This window comes from Periophthalmus magnuspinnatus, chromosome 11 (assembly GCF_009829125.3).
Source record: "Periophthalmus magnuspinnatus isolate fPerMag1 chromosome 11, fPerMag1.2.pri, whole genome shotgun sequence".
Lineage (NCBI taxonomy): Eukaryota > Metazoa > Chordata > Actinopteri > Gobiiformes > Gobiidae > Periophthalmus > Periophthalmus magnuspinnatus.
This window is the reverse complement of record NC_047136.2, coordinates 21,150,409-21,170,015: the sequence shown is the minus strand read 5'-3', so window position 1 is coordinate 21,170,015 and position 19,607 is coordinate 21,150,409. Positions and strand designations below refer to the sequence as shown.

General features: G+C 41.7%; 2 protein-coding genes across 2 annotated transcripts in view; one reads left to right on the top strand and one right to left on the bottom strand.

Annotated features, from left to right (window-relative positions):
- Positions 1–5,129, top strand: part of LOC117378313 (chloride channel protein 1-like) — a 41,190-nt gene extending 36,061 nt beyond the window's left edge. The window contains exons 21-24 of the mRNA XM_033974902.2: positions 570–614; positions 1,864–1,968; positions 2,854–2,940; positions 3,795–5,129. Coding sequence (XP_033830793.1) covers positions 570–614; positions 1,864–1,968; positions 2,854–2,940; positions 3,795–4,271 — 714 coding nt within the window. The 3' untranslated portion in view covers positions 4,272–5,129. The remainder of the gene's footprint in view (positions 1–569; positions 615–1,863; positions 1,969–2,853; positions 2,941–3,794) is intronic.
- Positions 5,130–9,193: 4,064 nt separating this feature from the next.
- The window catches only part of LOC117378652 (protein FAM131B-like), a 66,464-nt gene continuing 56,050 nt past the window's right edge, over positions 9,194–19,607 (bottom strand). Inside the window, exons 9-10 of the mRNA XM_055225358.1 lie at positions 16,890–17,024; positions 9,194–9,814 (exon numbers count right to left, since the gene is read on the bottom strand). Of these exons, the coding sequence (XP_055081333.1) occupies positions 9,572–9,814; positions 16,890–17,024 (378 nt within the window). The 3' untranslated portion in view covers positions 9,194–9,571. The remainder of the gene's footprint in view (positions 9,815–16,889; positions 17,025–19,607) is intronic.

The following is a 19,607-nucleotide window of genomic DNA, read 5'->3' as shown; positions in this document are numbered from 1 at the left end:
GCAATGTTATTCTGTTCCCAAATATTGATTCACACTTGTTCATTCTGTGTGTGTTCATCTATATCTGTTCTACAGCTGCCTGGGCTGGTTTCCAATTAGGCAGATGTCTTATTTAAGCACAGAAAAGTTTTAGTAAATGATAAGCAGTTATACTGTAATCTACCCACTGGGCCATGTGGCTGATATGAGAAAATAATGACATATTCAATGGAAAGAAAAGTGATATTCAACAACTATCTTCAGTGTTGGGAAAGTTGAGGTAAAATAAAAATGCCTTAAATTATTTGTAAAGAATATGTTCAAATCTAGACCTAAATAAAGGAAGACAATGCTGAAATCTGACGACATTTAAGTCACAAAACATTGTCCAATTAGTTCCTGAAAATGCAGTTTTTGTAATATGCACTCGCTCATCAGTCGGGATAACTGAGCCAAATGCAGAAAGCTAAATTTTGATTTTAAAATGAATTTCATATTTTGAGGTAAACTATATGTTTATCTTAAAATGTGTTATGTTAATATGTACTGTTGTATACATCATAACACCAGTCTTCTGTCTGTTTCTCCAGGAGCCAAGTCCTCCTCCTCTGGCCGACACCATGACTCCAGAAGAGGTCAGTCGTTTATAACAAAACTTTTGGCATGAAGCCCAAGTAAAGAAGCTGAGGTTATCAATACTTCATACTTCTCCTGGAGTCAATTAGGCATTCTTAATCACTAAAATGAAAATGATCTCATAAACATTGGTTGTAGTTTCAATTTTGCTGAGTAAAATAAGTTTAAACCCCAAAGTCCTCCATGGTGTAATGTCTTTGGTCTGTCCTGGACGGCTTCTCGGTTGCCTGTTGCATTTCTCTGTAAATTGCTCTGGACGTTTGCCTTTGGACCGAGGCTTAGCACTAAAATTCATGAAGAGGTAAAAGTGTCAGATATTTTAAGTCTGCACAGGACAAGAGCAACCATCAAGGACACTGTGTTTTACCAAACTGTATCTAAGACAGCAAAGTAATTGTTTTTAATACATGTTAAGCATTATAATTATTTTGTTTAGAATTCAAGGGGGTATTTAAAAAAAAAAGGATAGTTTTATGGTGGGTTAGTCCTTTAGCTTAAATAATGTTCATTCAAGTTAAAAATGGAAGAAGACATTTGTAAAATAAATCTAATTTGTAGTTTCTGTTTTTTCCAGTATGGCCACATGTATCCTTTTGAAAAGTCAAACTAATGCCTTGGTGGTAGTCTAACACTTTTCACCGTTGCTAAATATAGACTGTGACATCACGTCACAAAGTATTATGGGATACACCCTTAGACAAATAAATGCTAAAATAAAGCCAGTATATCCTCCCCTGTCAAAACAACCTTCTCCTGTCCAGTTCTAACATTTTGTAATGTTTTCATTTACAGTCAACATTTTCATATACATTTCGTTTTTCCAATGTTTAAATGTAAAATGTAATGTAACGGTTTGTTTGTCTAAGGTTGTGACATCATCTGTAAAGTGGGCTATGTAACGGCCTGTTATAGTGTGTTATTACATGTTACTAGGGTGACATTTTATTATAGTTGCAGTTAACGTAATGAAGTGTAAAGAACTGTAGTGTAAAATGAAGTGTTAGCTTAATTATAAACAGTATTACCATTTTTGCTTCTGTCTCTTGAAGCCATCTGCCTTGACACTGTATGGAAAATTCAAATGGATTCTATAAATAGCTTTTGCTTTAGGCTGAAATCATGTAAATGTAATCATATGCTTTCTTTTCAAACTGTCTGCATTCTGCCCCTGGTGTCGTCCATAGTTTCTGCTTGGGCTGTATTGTGTTGTGTTGTTTTCTGTGTGTGACCTTGGTTCTTCTGTTGCAGATAAAAGCGTGGGAAGAGGCCGAGATGGACAAGCCCATGGAAATCGATGAGATTCGAGTGGACCCTTCACCTTTCCAGCTCGTGGAGCGGACGTCGCTGCACAAGGTTACAATTAACAGACACCCGATAAAACTGTTTTACTGCAAAACTCAGAGAACTTCTGCTTTTCAGAGTAGTAATTTCAAGAAGATGTATTATGTATTTTGGGCAGTGTTAAGTATTAAAACATAGCATACACAGATCAGGATTATGCCAAAAGGGCACTATTGATTTAAAACAGCTTAATAATAGAAATGGGACCATTTGAATCCCGTTCAAAACTGCAGAACTGACAGCCCCACCTCTCCATAGTTGCATTTCACACTGTAGTAAGCAGCAGATCTTCACTTACATGTTTTTATTGTTTAAAAACGGTTATGTGATTTTTTTACCTACATGTATGACGTGGAGGCTGAATTTTATGAATAAGTAAATACAGAGCAGTATGTGGGGATGTGTGATCAAACATGCATGAATCAACTGAAATAAAACTTTGAGTAAGATAATGATGTAACTCTGTCATAACATAATAAAAAGCTCATATAAGGAAATTTCACTTAATATGTCCCCTTCAGATACAGTAATCCCTATAATATCTTGGCTTAGGCTCTAGTTGAAAGGTATTTTAAACTTGATATCCATTACCTAGAATATAATTTTCTTGTTGTACTGAGAAAATAATACCAGAAGTTAGTTTTGCTAGTTATATCTAAACTGTCTAATTTGAGAAGTTTTATATTTCTGTGCTGACGTCCCTCTGCGTCATCATCAGCTCAGACTGCTGCTTCACCTGCTGCCCCCAAGCCAATTATCTGTGTGACTCAGAGTTTGGAGTTTGTTTAACCTGAGCTCAGCCTGTAAGCTCTGGGTTAAAGTCAGGCTGTTTATCTCATGTTAAATTCTGAGTTAGAGTCAGGCTGTGTTAAACTCTTACATTCCTCCTGTTTACAGACCCACACTCTGTTCTCTCTGCTGGGACTAAGCAACGCCTACGTCACCAGTATCGGCAAACTAGTGGGAGTGGTCGCTCTGAAAGAGGTAAGGGACACTTGTGAAGTAAGTCTAACAAAGAGTCTTTTGAGAGTAGCATTTACGTAAGAAGAAAGTACCAACCTCTGCTATCACTTAAGGCTGAGCGGTTAATCAAAGTGAGAATCATGATCACATGCTCTAGTCAGTTACAAAAATGTTGTCTTTGAAAATACAATTAATTAACTTGTGTTCAAAGTGATGTGTGCAGCTGTTCAACCGTACAAAACTGGAGTAAAGCCACTTCCATTTAAAGTGTCACAAATCATTGGTCTCTGCTTTTTCTACATTTGTGGCAGTAGAATTAATTGTGATTTCAACTTAAAGCTCTTTTAGCAGCAGTTTTATTACAAACTATATATATATCTTCAAAACAACGTTCACAAAATGTCAGAATTTCGATAATCTGCTCCACTCTGTAGAGTCTACGTTGTTCTCTTTTGATTACACTTCTCCCATCTGCTTTTACACTGTGCACTTCTTTGACTCCTTATCTTTTTCACTCCCTCCTTCCCTCTTTTCCTCCTCCACCTGCCCTCACCCTCCCTCTCTCCCTCGTTCCCTCCTCCGCCTGCCTTCCTCCCTTGCTCCCTCTCCCTCCTCTACCCTGCCCCCACCCTCCCTCACTCCCTCTTCGACTTGCCCCCACACTCCCTCTGCCTGTCACCACCCTTCCTCCCCCTCTGCCTCCTTCGCCTGCCCCCACCCTCTCTTCGTTTCTCTCTCTTCCACCTGCCCTAACCCTCCATCTTTTCCTCCCTCCATTTCTCCCTCCTCCACGTGCTCCCACCCTACCTTCCTCTCTCCCTCCTCTACCTGCTCCTCCCTCCCTCTCTCCCTCCTCCACCTGCCCAATCCTGTAGCTTCAGAAGGCCATCGAAGGCTCCACTCGCTCTGGCGTGCGCCTCCGTCCTCCTCTGGCCAGTTTCAGGGACGTGAGCCACAAATCTGCCCCCAAATCCCACCCGGGCTCCACCTCTTCTTCTGGCCCCAACTCCCCCTCCTCCAACACTGCCACTACCACCTTCCCCTGTCCCCCTGTGCCCCCACAACCCCCACTATCAACCCCCTCTCCTCCGGACCACCAACCCCACAGCTCTGAGAACGAAGCAGAGGTGTGGATAGAAAGAGAGTCTATAGTAGCAGACTATAGTAGAAGTAGAAGTAATAGTAGTAGTAGCGATAGTAGTACACCGCCCTCTCCTCCACTTGTCCGTCCTCCACCACTCTTCATCCCCTCCTCCGCCTCCTCCTCCCCGCCCTCGCCTATGCCCCGGTCACTGCAGAGACTGTTTGTGAGAGAGGAGGGAGATAGCGACGACGAAACAACACAAGTCTGACTCCAATATGTGATGTCTCCTGTTTTTTATAGTTATTTTATATTTATTATAAACATGTTTTTGTTTCTTATTGTGGGACAAAAGACATATCAAGTTTGTCTAAATGAAAATTACAATATATATATAATATAGGTTGAGAGGATTTACTTAAAGCTGCACTGTAAAATAAAATATTAAAATTAAATTTTATATGAAATTTCCAAATCTTATACAGTATTATAGGTGTAAAGTGGAGTTAATTGTCTTGGAGAAATGCTGCGTTTTCTCTAAATGCACTGAAAAGGCTTTAGTGCTTCAAGTCCAGCCTGATTTTTAAAAAGTAATTTTATCCTGGCTGCTTTTAAATTGAGAAATATATAACAAAAAACTATGTATTTAGGAAAATGATTTTGTAATTCAATAGATAATGATATTCTTATTCCAAATCTTACCCTCAAATCTCCAAAGCCATGACAAAGACTGAAATCTTTTGAGCTTTGAACAATTTTCATTCATCAAGAAGCAAAAGCTCATGACATAAGCCACAAGATCATTATGTTCCATGTGATACACACACATTATTCATGTATATATTTTTACTTTCCCCATCTCATGTCTCACATTAGGCCGGTAGAGTAATTATGAAACTACCTAAACTTATTTTAAAATTCTATCCTTGTTTTACTAGCGGATCCAGGGTTGGGGGTGTCTTGAAAATGTGTTGGGGTTTTTTGTTAGCTTTCTCAGGTGCCACCTTAAAAGTCTTTAAACCTTTAGTATTTCTATGTTCTTGCTCCAGTTTAGATACTTATCAATGCATTTTGAAATGTATTGTTATCAAACTGTGAACTATGCAGCTAAATAAAGTTATTTTGTCTGAATCCTGAATATTTCAAAGTTTTTCCCATAGGAATGTCTAAACCAACCAGTGCCTCCAGTGCATATGCACATTTTAATGATCTAATAGTTGTAGTCCCTTGGCCCTGATGATCAGGTGTGATGTGGAGAGGACACACAGAGGACAGATCTCTATCACTCTATAAAGGACCTGTGCCTTTAATTTATTCATGTCAAGATAAATGTTCTTTACATCATGTTTTATGTAGAAAAAGCAAGAAAAAAGAAAAAAAGAGACTGTAAAATGTAACCTATTCCTTTTACTTTGCATTTTCTGATGCAATAATGATAATAATTAACACAGAAGCTACAGGGTCTCTTTTTTCATCCAATCAGGCAGATTGTTACTTAGAAACATGGAAAACCAACCACATGACACTATAGCAGACAGTTGTTTCTGGTCATGGTGCAATATCACAGAAGCAGAAAGGATTGAGTGGGCGGGGCTAACAGTTCAAAGTAAAACATTTCCCTGAGTTGTGTTTTAAAATCAGGTGCAGGCCCTTTAAACCTTCTGTAGTTAGACTGGCTGACCCAGCCCTGTTTTATCCTCACATATTACCATTAGATGCTGTCTACATCACTACAGGCTGATAGTGTGCCAGCTTAAGCCTGACAGAAGAAAACCAGGGAGCACAGGTGAGCCAGAACAAAGGCCAGGTCCCTGCTTTGACTTTGTGTCTCTGTTTGCAAAAAAAAAATAATAATTAAAAAGAGATTTTATTTTTTTGGCCATATAAATATATTACATTTGTCATTATTTTTGATTAATTTGGTATTATAATGCCAATATAATCAATGATAATGACAAAATAAATACATGAGTACTTATGATGTATTGATGACTCAAGTCATTAGTCACATTAATCTGATGAGCCGCTGATGAGTCGAGATTCACAAAACTCTTCACTCTTAACTGCCTCTGCTTACTTACACACAAACAAAGTTGAAATCGTATAAACATAATGGGTTTGCAAGGGTGTAATTTTAACCCATCTTATTTAAAATAGCTGTTTAAAGTGCTCTAGCCTCTGCTATTCTCTGCCACACAGCTTTTTGTGAAGGTTAAAGGCTTTAGATGTCCAGTTTTGCTATGGATCAGACCTGGACAACTGAGGGTCTACACAGATATATTTGTTAATAATTTAATTACATCTTATTCAAGGTAAGTCGGGAGCATTGGTTGGAAATCAGTGCATTAAACAAAGAGTAATACCCAGATGTTCAGTTTCTGTAGCTGGTAGCGGTTTAGTGCAAATTAACAATAATATTTTCCAAATGTTTTCGGCAAGTGAATTTTATTTGGCCGCTGAGGGATAAAAAACATGAACCCTACATCACAAAACAGGATTCATTAGTCCTTAAATAGCCCTTAAAATCTCACCCCATCACACACAGGACAGACACTGACTCCTTATCTTAAGTTTTCACAGAGCTCTTAAGGATAACAACCCTGGAGCGAACAAGGGCTCTTCAGGCAGTGATGAAGCCTCGGCCCAGTTTAATAAATGAGAGGGGTTTTTCAGAGGGTTGTGTTCTGGGCCAAACTGATGACTACAAAGAAACTAGACATCATTTGAACTAAAGTCTTTAACCTTCACAAAACGCTGTACAGCAGAGAGGCTAGAGCACTTTAAACAGCCTCACTCATCATGGTCAAGCTAGACTGATTCTGTTGTTGTAAAAGGGCATTGAATGGTTTAGAGGATGTCACGCCACATTATTGGAAAATACTACATTTGATCTATGCTATACTTACCAACATGGACTCACGGTACGACATTAACTTCATGGAGCGCAACAGTCCCACCCACTTCGCTCTGGTTCTAAAAGTACATTTTCCATTCATTTTTCCTATAGACTTTTTGAAAAATTTAAATATTAATAGCTGAAAGGCATTGTGGAGGCTAACCAGAGCTATAGTCAGCTAACTACATGCTGACTGTACATGATCGTTTTAAGTTCAAAAACATGCTTAAAACACAAGATTCATATAAAATAAAAATAATAAAATAAGAAATAGATTTTAAATACAATTACAGGTCTTGTCGTAGTTCCCACAAAGCTGATTATTACTTAGTTTTTGTGTGTGTGTGTGTGTGTTTTAATGACCTGCCTTGTTTATGTCTGTATTTGTCATTGGAACAGAAGAGCACCAAGACAAGTGTTTTTTCCAGAATATATATATTTAAGAGACAAACAGAGCTACATTCATTCAAACATACACTCTATACAGACCCAGTCAGCCCTACAGCCATACAAATACAGGTTGTTTATCGGCTTTTCCTTTTATTATAAAAGAAATGTGATATTATTACTTTGTATACTGTGTTATATTGTGAGGGTCACTGTCAGAGCATGCACTTTCTTTTGGTTGTGTCCAGAAAGAAGGTTTTGCAAATGAGTGCGAGTGCTGTAGCTCTGAGTGTCAGATATCAGAGGAGACATCATTAGAATCCAGGTACAACACTGTGGATTATATGTATTCTACAGTATGTAGAGCCTTGATACATCTTAAATTATACCATGGTCAATGAGAATTCTAATGCTAACTGCTGTGCATTATTTTTGTATAACTGCACAGGTAGTTCTGGCAACCGTTAATCACTGCGCTATATCACTACGCTGTGAGCATCACCATGGCAATAGGTGAACATATGAACTACTGTTAAGAGGGATTAGCTTCATCTAAAACAAATAACTAATGCTTTGAACATCTATGGACAGACAAAAGGTTATCAGATTTAAAAGTGAACTGGGACCATGGTAACACCGATTAAGCCTTACAATGGTTAAACAATACAATTTCTAAATGTATTGCCTCATTGTTTTGTTTATATCAAACAAACCTGGTCAAACACTGGTCAAATCCTGGTCTCATCAGATCTCAGAAGCTAAGCAGAGCTGGGCCTGGTTAGTACCAGTAGTAGTGGGAGACCACTGGTAATATCAGGTGCCACAGTGGGGCACCAGGGGCAAAATATCGTTGTTGTGTCCTTAGGCAAGGCACTTAACCCACATTGCCTGTGTATGAATGTGTGGTGTGTCTGAGTGTTGGTGGTGGTCAAAGACAATGCACATAAAAACATTCATCTGGACAAAAGAAGAAACCCTCCTAATCCCTAACCATAACCCCTCACCCCTCACCCCTCACCCCTAACCCCTAACCCCTAACTAAAGACATAATGAAATTCTACTGAGAGACCATAGTGTCTTAAGTAGTTCTTGTACTGTACCATCTAAACCCTGGATTTTAATCTGTCCCTGATATGCCCACCAAAATTGGAAAATAAATGATTCATATCTGCAAAGTATTTTCTGATTGCTTTTAAAAGCATTGGCACTGTTCAATTAAAACTTTTTGTCCAGTTGACAGAATTGATTTTTTCTTTTACTATGGATCACACCTGGGCAACTGATGGATTACGCAGATAGTCATTTTAAAGTGGAGCTAAACACTAAATGAACTTTTGGCTGCGTATAAACTGTGTATATGGTGTTTAAATAGCTTTATCTTGTGTTTCTATTCCTTTTTTGGCAAATTTACCTAGTTTTAAGTAGGTACTATGTGACATCACATAGGACTGCCTTGATTACAGCCAGGTGTTTCTGATTACAAACAGCTAGCTGCAGAGGCGGATTTTTCAAGTGTGGATACCTGTTAGACCAATCACACTGTTCCTTATATGTACAGACCCTGCCCCTCCTCACTCCTCACTCTCCCCTTTAGTCCTCCAGGTGTTGACCAATTTAGCAGCTGTATTTGAAATGTGGTCTTGGGCAGAGTTTAGGTGTTTAGTCCCACTTTAATTTATAATAACTGACCTAGAAGATTTTAACCAATGGACAAAATTAACATGTAAGCAAGTTCTAGTTAGCACAAGCCTAAAATCAGGAATTAGAAATGTCACATAATCTTTGATGAGATTTTCAATTTGATTAAAGTGTGTAAAATATATCGCACCGACAGTTGAGTAACAATATTAACAATCACCCTTATCTTATATTTAATTTGATCTTAAATTTCCTGACACTCAAAGCTGCTGGTCTGAGCACTCACAGTGATTTGCAGATGCTGTTAGACTCTCATCCAGTTGTGTACATAGTGGTTGTAAGTTGTATTGCACTGAATTTAGTTATAACTATAGGCCCCGTCCATTTTCTCTGTCCATTTTTTGAGAATCCACCTGCGTCTTTTGTCCATGGGTTCGATTCTCTTTGGTCCAGATTTTTGTACATCCTCGTTTGCAGCAGTAGCAAAGTATTGTCCTCATAATCCAACAATAATCCTTAAGCGAAAAAACAAAAATGCCTTCTCACTCGCTCCAGGTGGTAAATACTTGGGAGGATTCAGGTTTGTAATAGAATACCTTGATTGGTTATTGATGTATTTCCATTGAGTTTGTTGAGTTTGTATTTTTGAGTTAGTTAGTCACAACAACCACAATCGAACCATCTCCCGCCTCCTCGTCCTTCTCCTCCAGCGATTGGACGACACACGGCACAGGTTCAAAAGGCGAGCGCTCTGATTGGATAGTCCCACCTGTCTCTGCGCTCTGATTGGAAAGTCCTGGGCTAGAGCCGCGTGTTGAAGGCAAGTCTTCCCTCAGCGGCGAAGGGGTCAAGGAGCAGGGCTCTGGCTCCAACGCCAAAGTCACCTCCTCCACCTGAGATAGACGTAAAGCAGGTGGAGTTACAATTGTGATGGATCAATGTAGAAAATATGCTATTGCAGTTGTGATTGGACAGTGCACATTTTAAAACCTGTTCAGGAGCAGGACTGAGCGATTTGGGACAAAATATCTAACTGACAAGCATTGGATTTTTTATTTATGTTTTATATATGATTCTTCTCCAAGTTCACATTTTAAACACATCTAGAAGAACTGACAAAACATCTGAAATCTGAACTGACAAACACAAGAATGTCATTTCAAACATGTTTGTACAGACCTAAACTACAGGATTTGATGCAAAATAAGACTGGATATTTTGTTGTTTGTAGAGGAAATTATGGTACTTCAAAAACAGCTTGACTCGATTCAGTTGCAATCAATTTTGCAGCTCTATCCAGGAGCATTAACATTTAAAAGTACAAAGAAATATGAACTGCTAAACTTAAAAAAACAATAAATTATAGACTTCAGAACATGTCGATAGAGGGTGAAAGTTCGGGTGCAGCTGGTTATGTAAGAAAACTCCATATAGACAGTGTATTTTGTTCTTTGCAGAGGGTATTAAATTATATATGGCAGTGGTTCCCAACAGTCAGGAGTCAGGACCCTCTGGGGTGTTGCAAAGCACTTATCTGTGGTTTGCAAGATGATTTCAAGATATAATTCAGAAAAAATATGATACTGCATGCGGTCTAATATTTGATTTAAATCAGTATATTTCGGTGAAGTTACATCAAATACCACACTAAACCGTTCAAACAAACAATCTTGAACCAGAGTGAACACTTTTTGTCAAATTACTGCTGTAAGTTTCATTCTGCTGTGGGGGTCGTGAGTCAGTCAGTTATTTGGGGGTTTAAATCTGAAAAGGTTGGGAACTCCTGGTCTATGGTAATAAAGGTTTCAAACAGAGTCATCTGGACAATGTTGCTGAAATCAAGATGTTTCAATCTCCACCAGGAGTCAATTTCAGTCTGTAGATACTGTCTAGACTTGTGACTTGAACCAGTCCTGGACGAATGAGGGACTATACCTCCTTGTTTCTAAGAATGATCAAACTGCAGCCTGTGACATCTGCCAACTGAGATGAATCAAACAGCCCTAATTTGAATCACCATAATAACCTTGTGTTTGTGTTTTTTTGTTTTTATAGAGAAACATCTGGAGTTTAGCTTTAGCTTGATTAGTACCATCTCAAAAATTCAACAACAGTGACACAGCATTTTCGGGAGTTGATTCACGGCTCATTTCTTTCCTGTTTTGTATTGTGGCAAATTCAACATGGTGGAATAACTGCAGAATGGATGCTTAATAGGTTATTTAACTCTGAGGTTCATGGGGTCTTCAGGGAGAGGAAGCAAATAATACAGTTTAATATTATGGTATTGGATTAGTAAGTAATGATGTCACCAGCAACTTCATAGCAATTTTTAGCTTAGTTTTTGTTCTTTATTCATCAAGTAAATCATGTAGTTATAATTTATTATGTTCAATCAGCTGATGCACACTTAACAACCCTATAGACAAATGCCGAACACATAGAGCAATTGCTTTTCTATGAAGCATTTTGGTCAAGTTGTTTTAATGTGCTATATTAATAAACTTGAGCTGTATTGAATAGATGGATGAATTCTGTCAAATGTACAATAATCATTTTTGACAGTGAATGTGTTTTGCCACTATATTCATGCAGAAATGTGTCCAGCAGACAGAACAGACCCTCCACAAATAGAACAAATCAGCATCCTCACAATGCAGTGGTCTAAAACATACCACACATTTATCTCATACCAGCATATTTTCTACTGTGCAATGCAGTGTTACAGTTTTGGTTATTTTCCCACAACATCTGCACCTCAAAGTAAGATTTTGTGCTGCCAAAACGTGTCACGTCGATGATGAGCTCCTAATTAGCAGTTTCAGAACAGTTGACAGGTTGACAGTGCTGCTTGTCAGTATCCATCACTGGATTCTGCTTTAGGCTTTTCTGAATCTCTTTAGAAATGTCTCACAGCCTTAACACCTCTAGTACCAGGGCTGCAAGATTAGTCGCATTCAAATCGCATGTGGAATGGACACAATTAGCAAATCACAAATGCTGTAATTTAAGAAGTACTAATATTTCTGTCATAAACAAAATACACACTTTGGTGTCAGACAAACATGTTCTGAAATGTGATTCTTGTATTAGTTTGTCAATTGCTATTTCAGTCTTTGTTATTTTTTCTGAACGTATTTAAAATGTGAACTTTAAACAGAATTCTTTTATTAAAACATAAATCACCAATCTAATCGTAATCGCAATGCCAGTCAGAAACACTTAAATGTTCTATATTTTTCCCAAATCGTTCAGCCCAGTCCAGTACAATCACAGAATTGTATCATTCCTTTTATTGTTATTTAACCTTTATCATGTCATTACAAAAAAAATCATGTAACAAAAGAAAATAAAAACACTGAGATAATGTTTTGGGACTCGTTCAAAAGTCGGGCCACATTTCCATAAATATGTAAATCTGCTCCGTCCATCCTACAGCCATCTGTCCTCCTACATCTGCTGCACCTCCACAGAACGAGAGGGAACAATGGGATTTAAAGACTTTTACCATTAACAAGTATAAACCCACACTTTAGCAATAAATATAGTAGTATAGCTTAATATTTGTTGTAAAAACTGACTCTATTATTAGTTTGTCTACATCGTCAAAGCTCAAAATGTTCCATTATACATTGTGATGTCATGAAGTGGTAGTTTTAGCTGCTACTTTTTACCTTTAATTCAGTAGAGAGTTGGCAATCCTAGGGCTGAAATTGAAATGTTTAAAATTGTGTTTAAAATTGTATTATCACATGACATCACAAAGTGGAACAGATGATTTTTCATTTGAGAGAAGAACTCAGCCTAAATATGCAGGGTTTGTGTGTTAAATGTGTGTGATTTAAACAAAACACAACTCCAGGTCTGTTTGTGATGAGGAAACAACATTAGAAAATAATGTAATATGGGGCCTTTAATATACACATAAATAAATAAGTCAAGACCATGTAAATTCCACACAAAACAGCTTGGTCATTTAAAAAAGTAACTCTGACATTGCCTTAAATGAGTCTAGTGATTTAGTAACAGATATACAATAATCGTTAAATAAACTCTAATTAATGAAGCTTAACGAATTGCCATGATCCATCCATCCATCCATTTTCTTCCGCTTATCCGGGGCCGGGTCACGGGGGCAGCAGTCTAAGCAGGGACTCCCAGACTTCCCTCACCCCGGACACGTCCTCCAGCTCCTCCGGTGGGACCCCAAGGCGTTCCCAGGCCAGCCGAGAGACATAGTCCCTCCAGCGTGTCCTGGGTCTTCCCCGGGGCCTCCTCCCGGTGGGACATGCCCAGAACACCTCCCTAGGGAGGCGTCCAGGAGGCATCCTGAGCAGATGCCCGAGCCACCTCAGCTGGTTCCTCTCAACGTGTAGGAGCAGCGGCTCTACTCCGAGCTCCTCCCGTGTGACCGAGCTCCTCACCCTATCCCTAAGGGTGCGCCCGGCCACTCTGCGGAGGAAGCCCATTTCAGCCGCTTGTATCCGCGATCTTGTCCTTTCGGTCATTACCCAAAGCTCATGACCATAGGTGAGGGTAGGAACGTAGATTGACCGGTAAATCGAGAGCTTCGCCTTCCGGCTCAGCTCCTTCTTTACCACAACGGACCGATACAGCGACCGCATCACTGCAGACGCTGCACCGATCCGCCTGTCAATCTCCCGCTCCATCCTTCCCTCACTCGTGAACAAGACCCCGAGATACTTGAACTCCTCCACTTGGGGCAGAGACTCACCACCCACCCGGAGAGAGCAAACCACCTTTTTCCGGTCGAGAACCATGGCCTCGGATTTGGAGGAGCTGATTCTCATCCCAGCCGCTTCACACTCGGCTGCAAACCGCCCCAGTGCCTGCTGCAGGTCCTGGCTCGAAGAAGCCATCAGGACAACATCATCTGCAAACAGCAGAGATGAAATCCTGTGGTTCCCAAACCAGACCCCCTCCGGCCCCTGGCTGCGCCTAGAAATTCTGTCCATAAATATAATGAACAGAACCGGTGACAAAGGGCAGCCCTGGCGGAGTCCAACATGCACCGGGAACAGGTCTGACTTACTGCCGGCAATGCGAACACAGCTCCTGCTCCGGTCATACAGGGACCGGACAGCCCTTAGCAAAGAGCCCCGGACCCCATACTCCCAGAGCACCCCCCAAAGGACACCACGAGGGACACGGTCGAATGCCTTCTCCAAATCCACAAAACACATGTGGACTGGTTGGGCAAACTCCCATGAACCCTCGAGGACCCGATGAAGAGTATAGAGCTGGTCCAGTGTTCCACGACCAGGACGAAAACCACACTGCTCCTCCTGAATCCGAGGTTCGACTATCGGTCGGATTCTCCTCTCCAGTACCCTGGAATAGACCTTACCGGGAAGGCTGAGGAGTGTGATTCCCCTGTAATTGGAACACACCCTCCGGTCCCCCTTCTTATACAGAGGGACCACCACCCCGGTCTGCCATTCCACAGGTACTGTCCCCGACCGCCACGCGATGTTGCAGAGACGTGTCAGCCAAGACAGTCCCACAACATCCAGAGACTTGAGGTACTCAGGACGGATCTCGTCCACCCCCGGAGCCTTGCCACCGAGGAGCTTGCCAACCACCTCAGTGACTTCAGCCAGGGTGATGGACGAGTCCGCCTCTGGGTCCCCAGTTTCTGCTTCCTCCTCGGAAGACGTGACAGTGGGATTGAGGAGATCCTCAAAGTATTCCTTCCACCGCCCGACAACATCCCCAGTCGAAGTCAGCAGCTCTCCACCCGCACTGTAAACAGTGTTGGTGAAGCACTGCTTTCCCCTCCTGAGGCGTCGGACGGTTTGCCAGAATCTCTTTGAGGCCGTCCGATAGTCCTCCTCCATGGCCTCCCCGAACTCCTCCCAACCCCGAGTTTTTGCCTCTGTGACTGCCCGAGCCGCGGCACGCTTGGCCCGCCTGTACTCATCAGCTGCCTCAGGAGTCCCACGAGCCAACAAGGCTCGATAGGACTCCTTCTTCAGCTTGACGGCATCCCTTACTTCCGGTGTCCACCACCGGGTTCGGGGATTGCCGCCGCGACAAGCACCACAGACCTTACGACCACAGCTACGAGCAGCCACATCGGCAATAGAGGTGGAGAACATGGACCACTCGGAGTCCATGTCTCCAACCTCCCCCGGGATCAGGGAGAAGCTCTCCCGGAGGTGGGAGTTGAAGACCCCCCTGACAGAGGGCTCCGCCAGACGTTCCCAGCAGACCCTCACAATGCGCTTGGGCCTGCCAGGTCTGTCTGGCTTCCTCCTCCGCCAGCGGATCCAACTCACCACCAGGTGGTGATCAGTTGACAGCTCAGCCCCTCTCTTCACCCGAGTGTCCAAGACACGTGGTCGAAGGTCAGATGACACGACAACAAAGTCGATCATCGACCTCCGACCTAGAGTGTCCTGGTGCCATGTGCACCGATGGACACCCTTGTGCTCGAACATGGTGTTTGTTATGGACAAGCTGTGACTAGCACAGAAGTCCAATAACAAAACACCGCTCGGGTTCAGATCGGGGAGGCCGTTCCTCCCAATCACGCCCCTCCAAGTGTCACTGTCGTTACCCACATGGGCGTTGAAGTCCCCCAGGAGAACAACGGAGTCCCCGGTTGGTGCACTGTCTAGTACCCCTCCCAGGGACTCCAAGAAGGCCGGGTACTCTGCACTGCTGTTTGGCCCGTAGGCCGACACAACAGTGAGAGACCTGTCCCCGACCCGAAGGCGCAGGGACGCGACCCTCTCGTTCACCGGAGTGAACCCCAACACGCAGCGGCTGAGCTGTGGGGCAATGAGCAAGCCCACACCAGCTCGCCGCCGCTCCCCGCGGGCAACGCCAGAGAAATGGAGAGTCAAACCCCTCTCAAGAAGTTGGGTTCCAGAGCCCAAGCTGTGCGTGGAGGTGAGGCCGACTATATCTAGCCGGTAACGCTCAACCTCCCGCACAAGCTCAGGCTCCTTCCCCCCCAGCGAGGTGACATTCCATGTCCCCAGAGCTAGTCTCCATGTCCGGAGATCCGGTCGTCGAGGTCCCTGCCTTCGACTGCTGCACCCGCCCCTCATGGCTCCTCCCGCAGGTGGTGGGTCCACGGGAGGACGGCCCCACGTCGTTTCTTCGGGCTGGGCCCGACCGGGCCCCGTGGGGAAAGGCCCGGCCACCAGGCGCTCGCTGCCGAGCACCCACCCCAGGCCTGGCTCCAGGGTGGGGCCCCGGTAACGCCAGTCCGGGCGACGTAACTGGCCTCGTTGTTACTCTATTCATGAAGGGCTTCTGAACCGCTCTTAGTCAGACCCGTCTCCGAGGACCTGTTTGCCATGGGTGACCCTACCAGGGGCATGAAGCCCCCGACAACATAGCTCCCAGGATCATTCGGGTGCTCAAACCCCTCCACCACGTTAAGGTGGCGGTTCGGGGAGGGGAATTGCCATGATTTCTTTTGTTAATTAACATTTACGCAACCTTGAAAATCATATACAGATTCTCATTTTCAAGGTCAGGAGGTAGAGTTAAAACAGCAAAAGAATGGAAAGAACCAAGAGCGAGTGAATAAGGTATGGCCTCTAGTTCTGTCAGTTTGGATTTAATGGTAACTAGTCATATTTATATAGCCCTTTTCTACCTTCAAGGCAGTCGAAGCGCTTTACATCAAAGAACCTCTACACATTCACATACACATTCACACACTCGGGGTACAGCGGTTTAAGTGTCTTGCCTGGGGAGACAACAATAATATTCATTTGTGGGAACTGGAATTGCACTGAAAACCTATAAACCAGGCGATCTGACACCCTATTAACAGCACTTATGCCTGGAGTGGGATTTGAACCACCAACCTTCAGAGCATGACAAGCACTTCACTAAATGAGCTACTATCATCCATTTAAACTAGCTCTGTTGTTTTGTTTTGAATTGACTTGCTGCTGTTTGATTGTCATGCGCTTGTGTTTTCAGTACCTTGGTCAGCTCCTCGTCCTCTTCGTGTGGTTCGGTGAATCCCTCAGACTCTGGCTCTGGCTCCTCTCCAACGGTCTCCACCATCCCTCCGACCAAATCAACCATCTGTCCACTCAGCTGCCCCACAATCTCCGCCTGAAACAAGTAACAAACATCAATAAGGAAGCTCAGTGTTATCAAAGGTATGGAGGAGTCAGCATCACCACTGTGGCCTCATCTGCATTCACAAACACAGCCCTGGAGTGGCAGAGATATAGTAATGTTTGTTCAGGCTGATATATCTCTCTATTTTTTTATACACAGGATTATCAGTCTGGTCCCCACTCGCTCTGTCACGTCTCGAGACAGAACCAAACATGTTTTTCAGTCCTCTGGGATTTTTTTTTCCTTTATTTTTCTCTTATAAGCAGCCATAGTTGTTTTGATACAGACAGACCATGCGAGTCCCTGCTAATCCACCTGTCCAGTCATGCCCATCTGAACTCAGGGAGATTCCATGGTGACCGGACTCATATCTTCATAAAGTATTGGAGAAGTGTGCATTTTAAATCCAAGGCAACAGTAATGCCTGAGGGCTGAGAAAAAAAAGGCTTGAGGGCTAGTTGTATTTTTATCTTTACCTTTATTAAAAAACAAACAAACAAACAAACTATTAAGTACTGAAACTGAGTTAATGATGGAAACGTATGCTTTCTCTGTAATGAAAAAGAAACTGTATTAAGCTTGTGATTGTGTCATTCATCTTGGAATTTTCATTTAGTCCAATGTTAAAGCGATGGAGACACTAAATACTAAATGTAGCGTGTGCATTGGGTTATTCCACTGCTCTTTTTAACATTATTTTGCAGATGTGTAATCCCTCAGTCAAGTATGATCAATAATAAACTACACCACACTACACTGAGAGCTGTGCCTGAGTCATATTTTGGACTAAATTCCATCCTCAGACCTAAATCTAAACAAGGAAAACAATAGTGCTAGCCAGTATGCTAATAGGTGTGAGAGCAACCATTAGGGGCTTGAACAATTATGCAAAATATGACTCAGACACAGTTCACACTTACTGTAGCTCATTAAAACTAGCCAACAAACAGAAACTGTAAGCAAAAAGGTGTGTTAGTTTTCAGTCTAGTTCAGATATATATAAGGCAGTGTCCACCAGTTATCTCATCAGAACAATAGAAGCAACTTGGATGACCAGCCAAACGTCTTCACTCAAAAACCTTTTTGTCCCCTGACAGAATTGAATTTTGGCAGATGTATCTCTCTGAATGTTTAGATATTCAATACCCAGTTCTATAGTACTATGACAGTATTTAATTATGATTATTAATATTTGATGTTATGTGGTAATTTGCTTAAAACTACTCAAACTTAGTGGAGTGATATTATTTTAAAGTCTACTGGAATGGACTGTTAATGCTATTTGCTACTGCTAGTTATTAATAATGTAATACACCTATTTAAGCTAATTTAAAATTTTGTATACTGTCAGAACTGCTCTGAACGCCTCCTATAAACAGGTGTTGGAAATGATCATATTTTGCTATAAAAACAATACATCTGGTTCATTGAATGCAATTATTATTCTTAGCATTAACAACTTGGGTTCTTTTTTTCAGACAATACAATAGATACAGTTGATGTCAACAAGACAAACACATCTCCTATTGTGTTGTTAATTACTATGTCTATATCAACTAAATAATTCAAAAATTGATCGAGTAGAGGGTGCGTTACTATCTTCACTTACCACAACCACACAAGCTATAATCCTACATTGAATTATGCAGATATAGATAGACTGTATGGATGCGTAGGTGGTTTGGCTTTGTCTGTTGCCTTTAGTGCTTTGTGCAAATTGAAATCAGTGGCTTGTTGGCGCTCGCATGCTTACAGTGTGTGGGAGTTGTATTAGAGTCGTCTCTGCTGAACCAAAGGTCATCTGTGTAATGTAATACAGTTAATGAGCTGTAGGACCACTTTGTTTTCTCAGCCCAAAATAGACAACATTAAAATGAGTGTTACAAAACTAAGCTAAGATCTCTCTGGGTTGCGGATTTTTCAGAATAAACAGTAAGAGCAGGTGCTGTAAACCCCTGTGTTTCCACTATTCACTCTCTCAGCCCGAATACATTTGAGTGTGCACAAGGTTGTTCCTTTGTTCAAATGTAGCGCACTGCACTCATGTTTGTCATTACCAGGTTGGGTCAGGCCTCTTATAAAACATGCTGGCTTCAGAGCACTGTATTATTTTGTTCCATTTAAAGGCACTGTACTTGATTTTTAACAAAAAAAACATAAGTAGTTCATTTTAAACGGTTTGCAGTGGTCTGAAGTTATTCCTCACTGACCTTATGCATTCTAAGCATCTTAATTATTCACGGTGATTTTATAAGCAATTTTCACAGCTTTCAGAGGCCAGAGCGGAGGTTTTCTAACAAAAACTACCATGCTAACGACACACTTCCTGATTCTCAGACAAGAAAACGCTTAATAATTAGATGCAGACAGCACAGATATATCTGTACTGGGCAAGAAAAATTCTGCTCAAATACTATATAAATAATAATCACTGACGGGACCTTTAACATGCTATTGCACACAGGTGAGAATTTTAAAGGACCCATATTACACTATTGTCTGATCTATGTTATAATGTTGTTTCCTCATCACAAACAGACCTGGGGTTGTGTTTTGTTTCTTTCACACATGTTT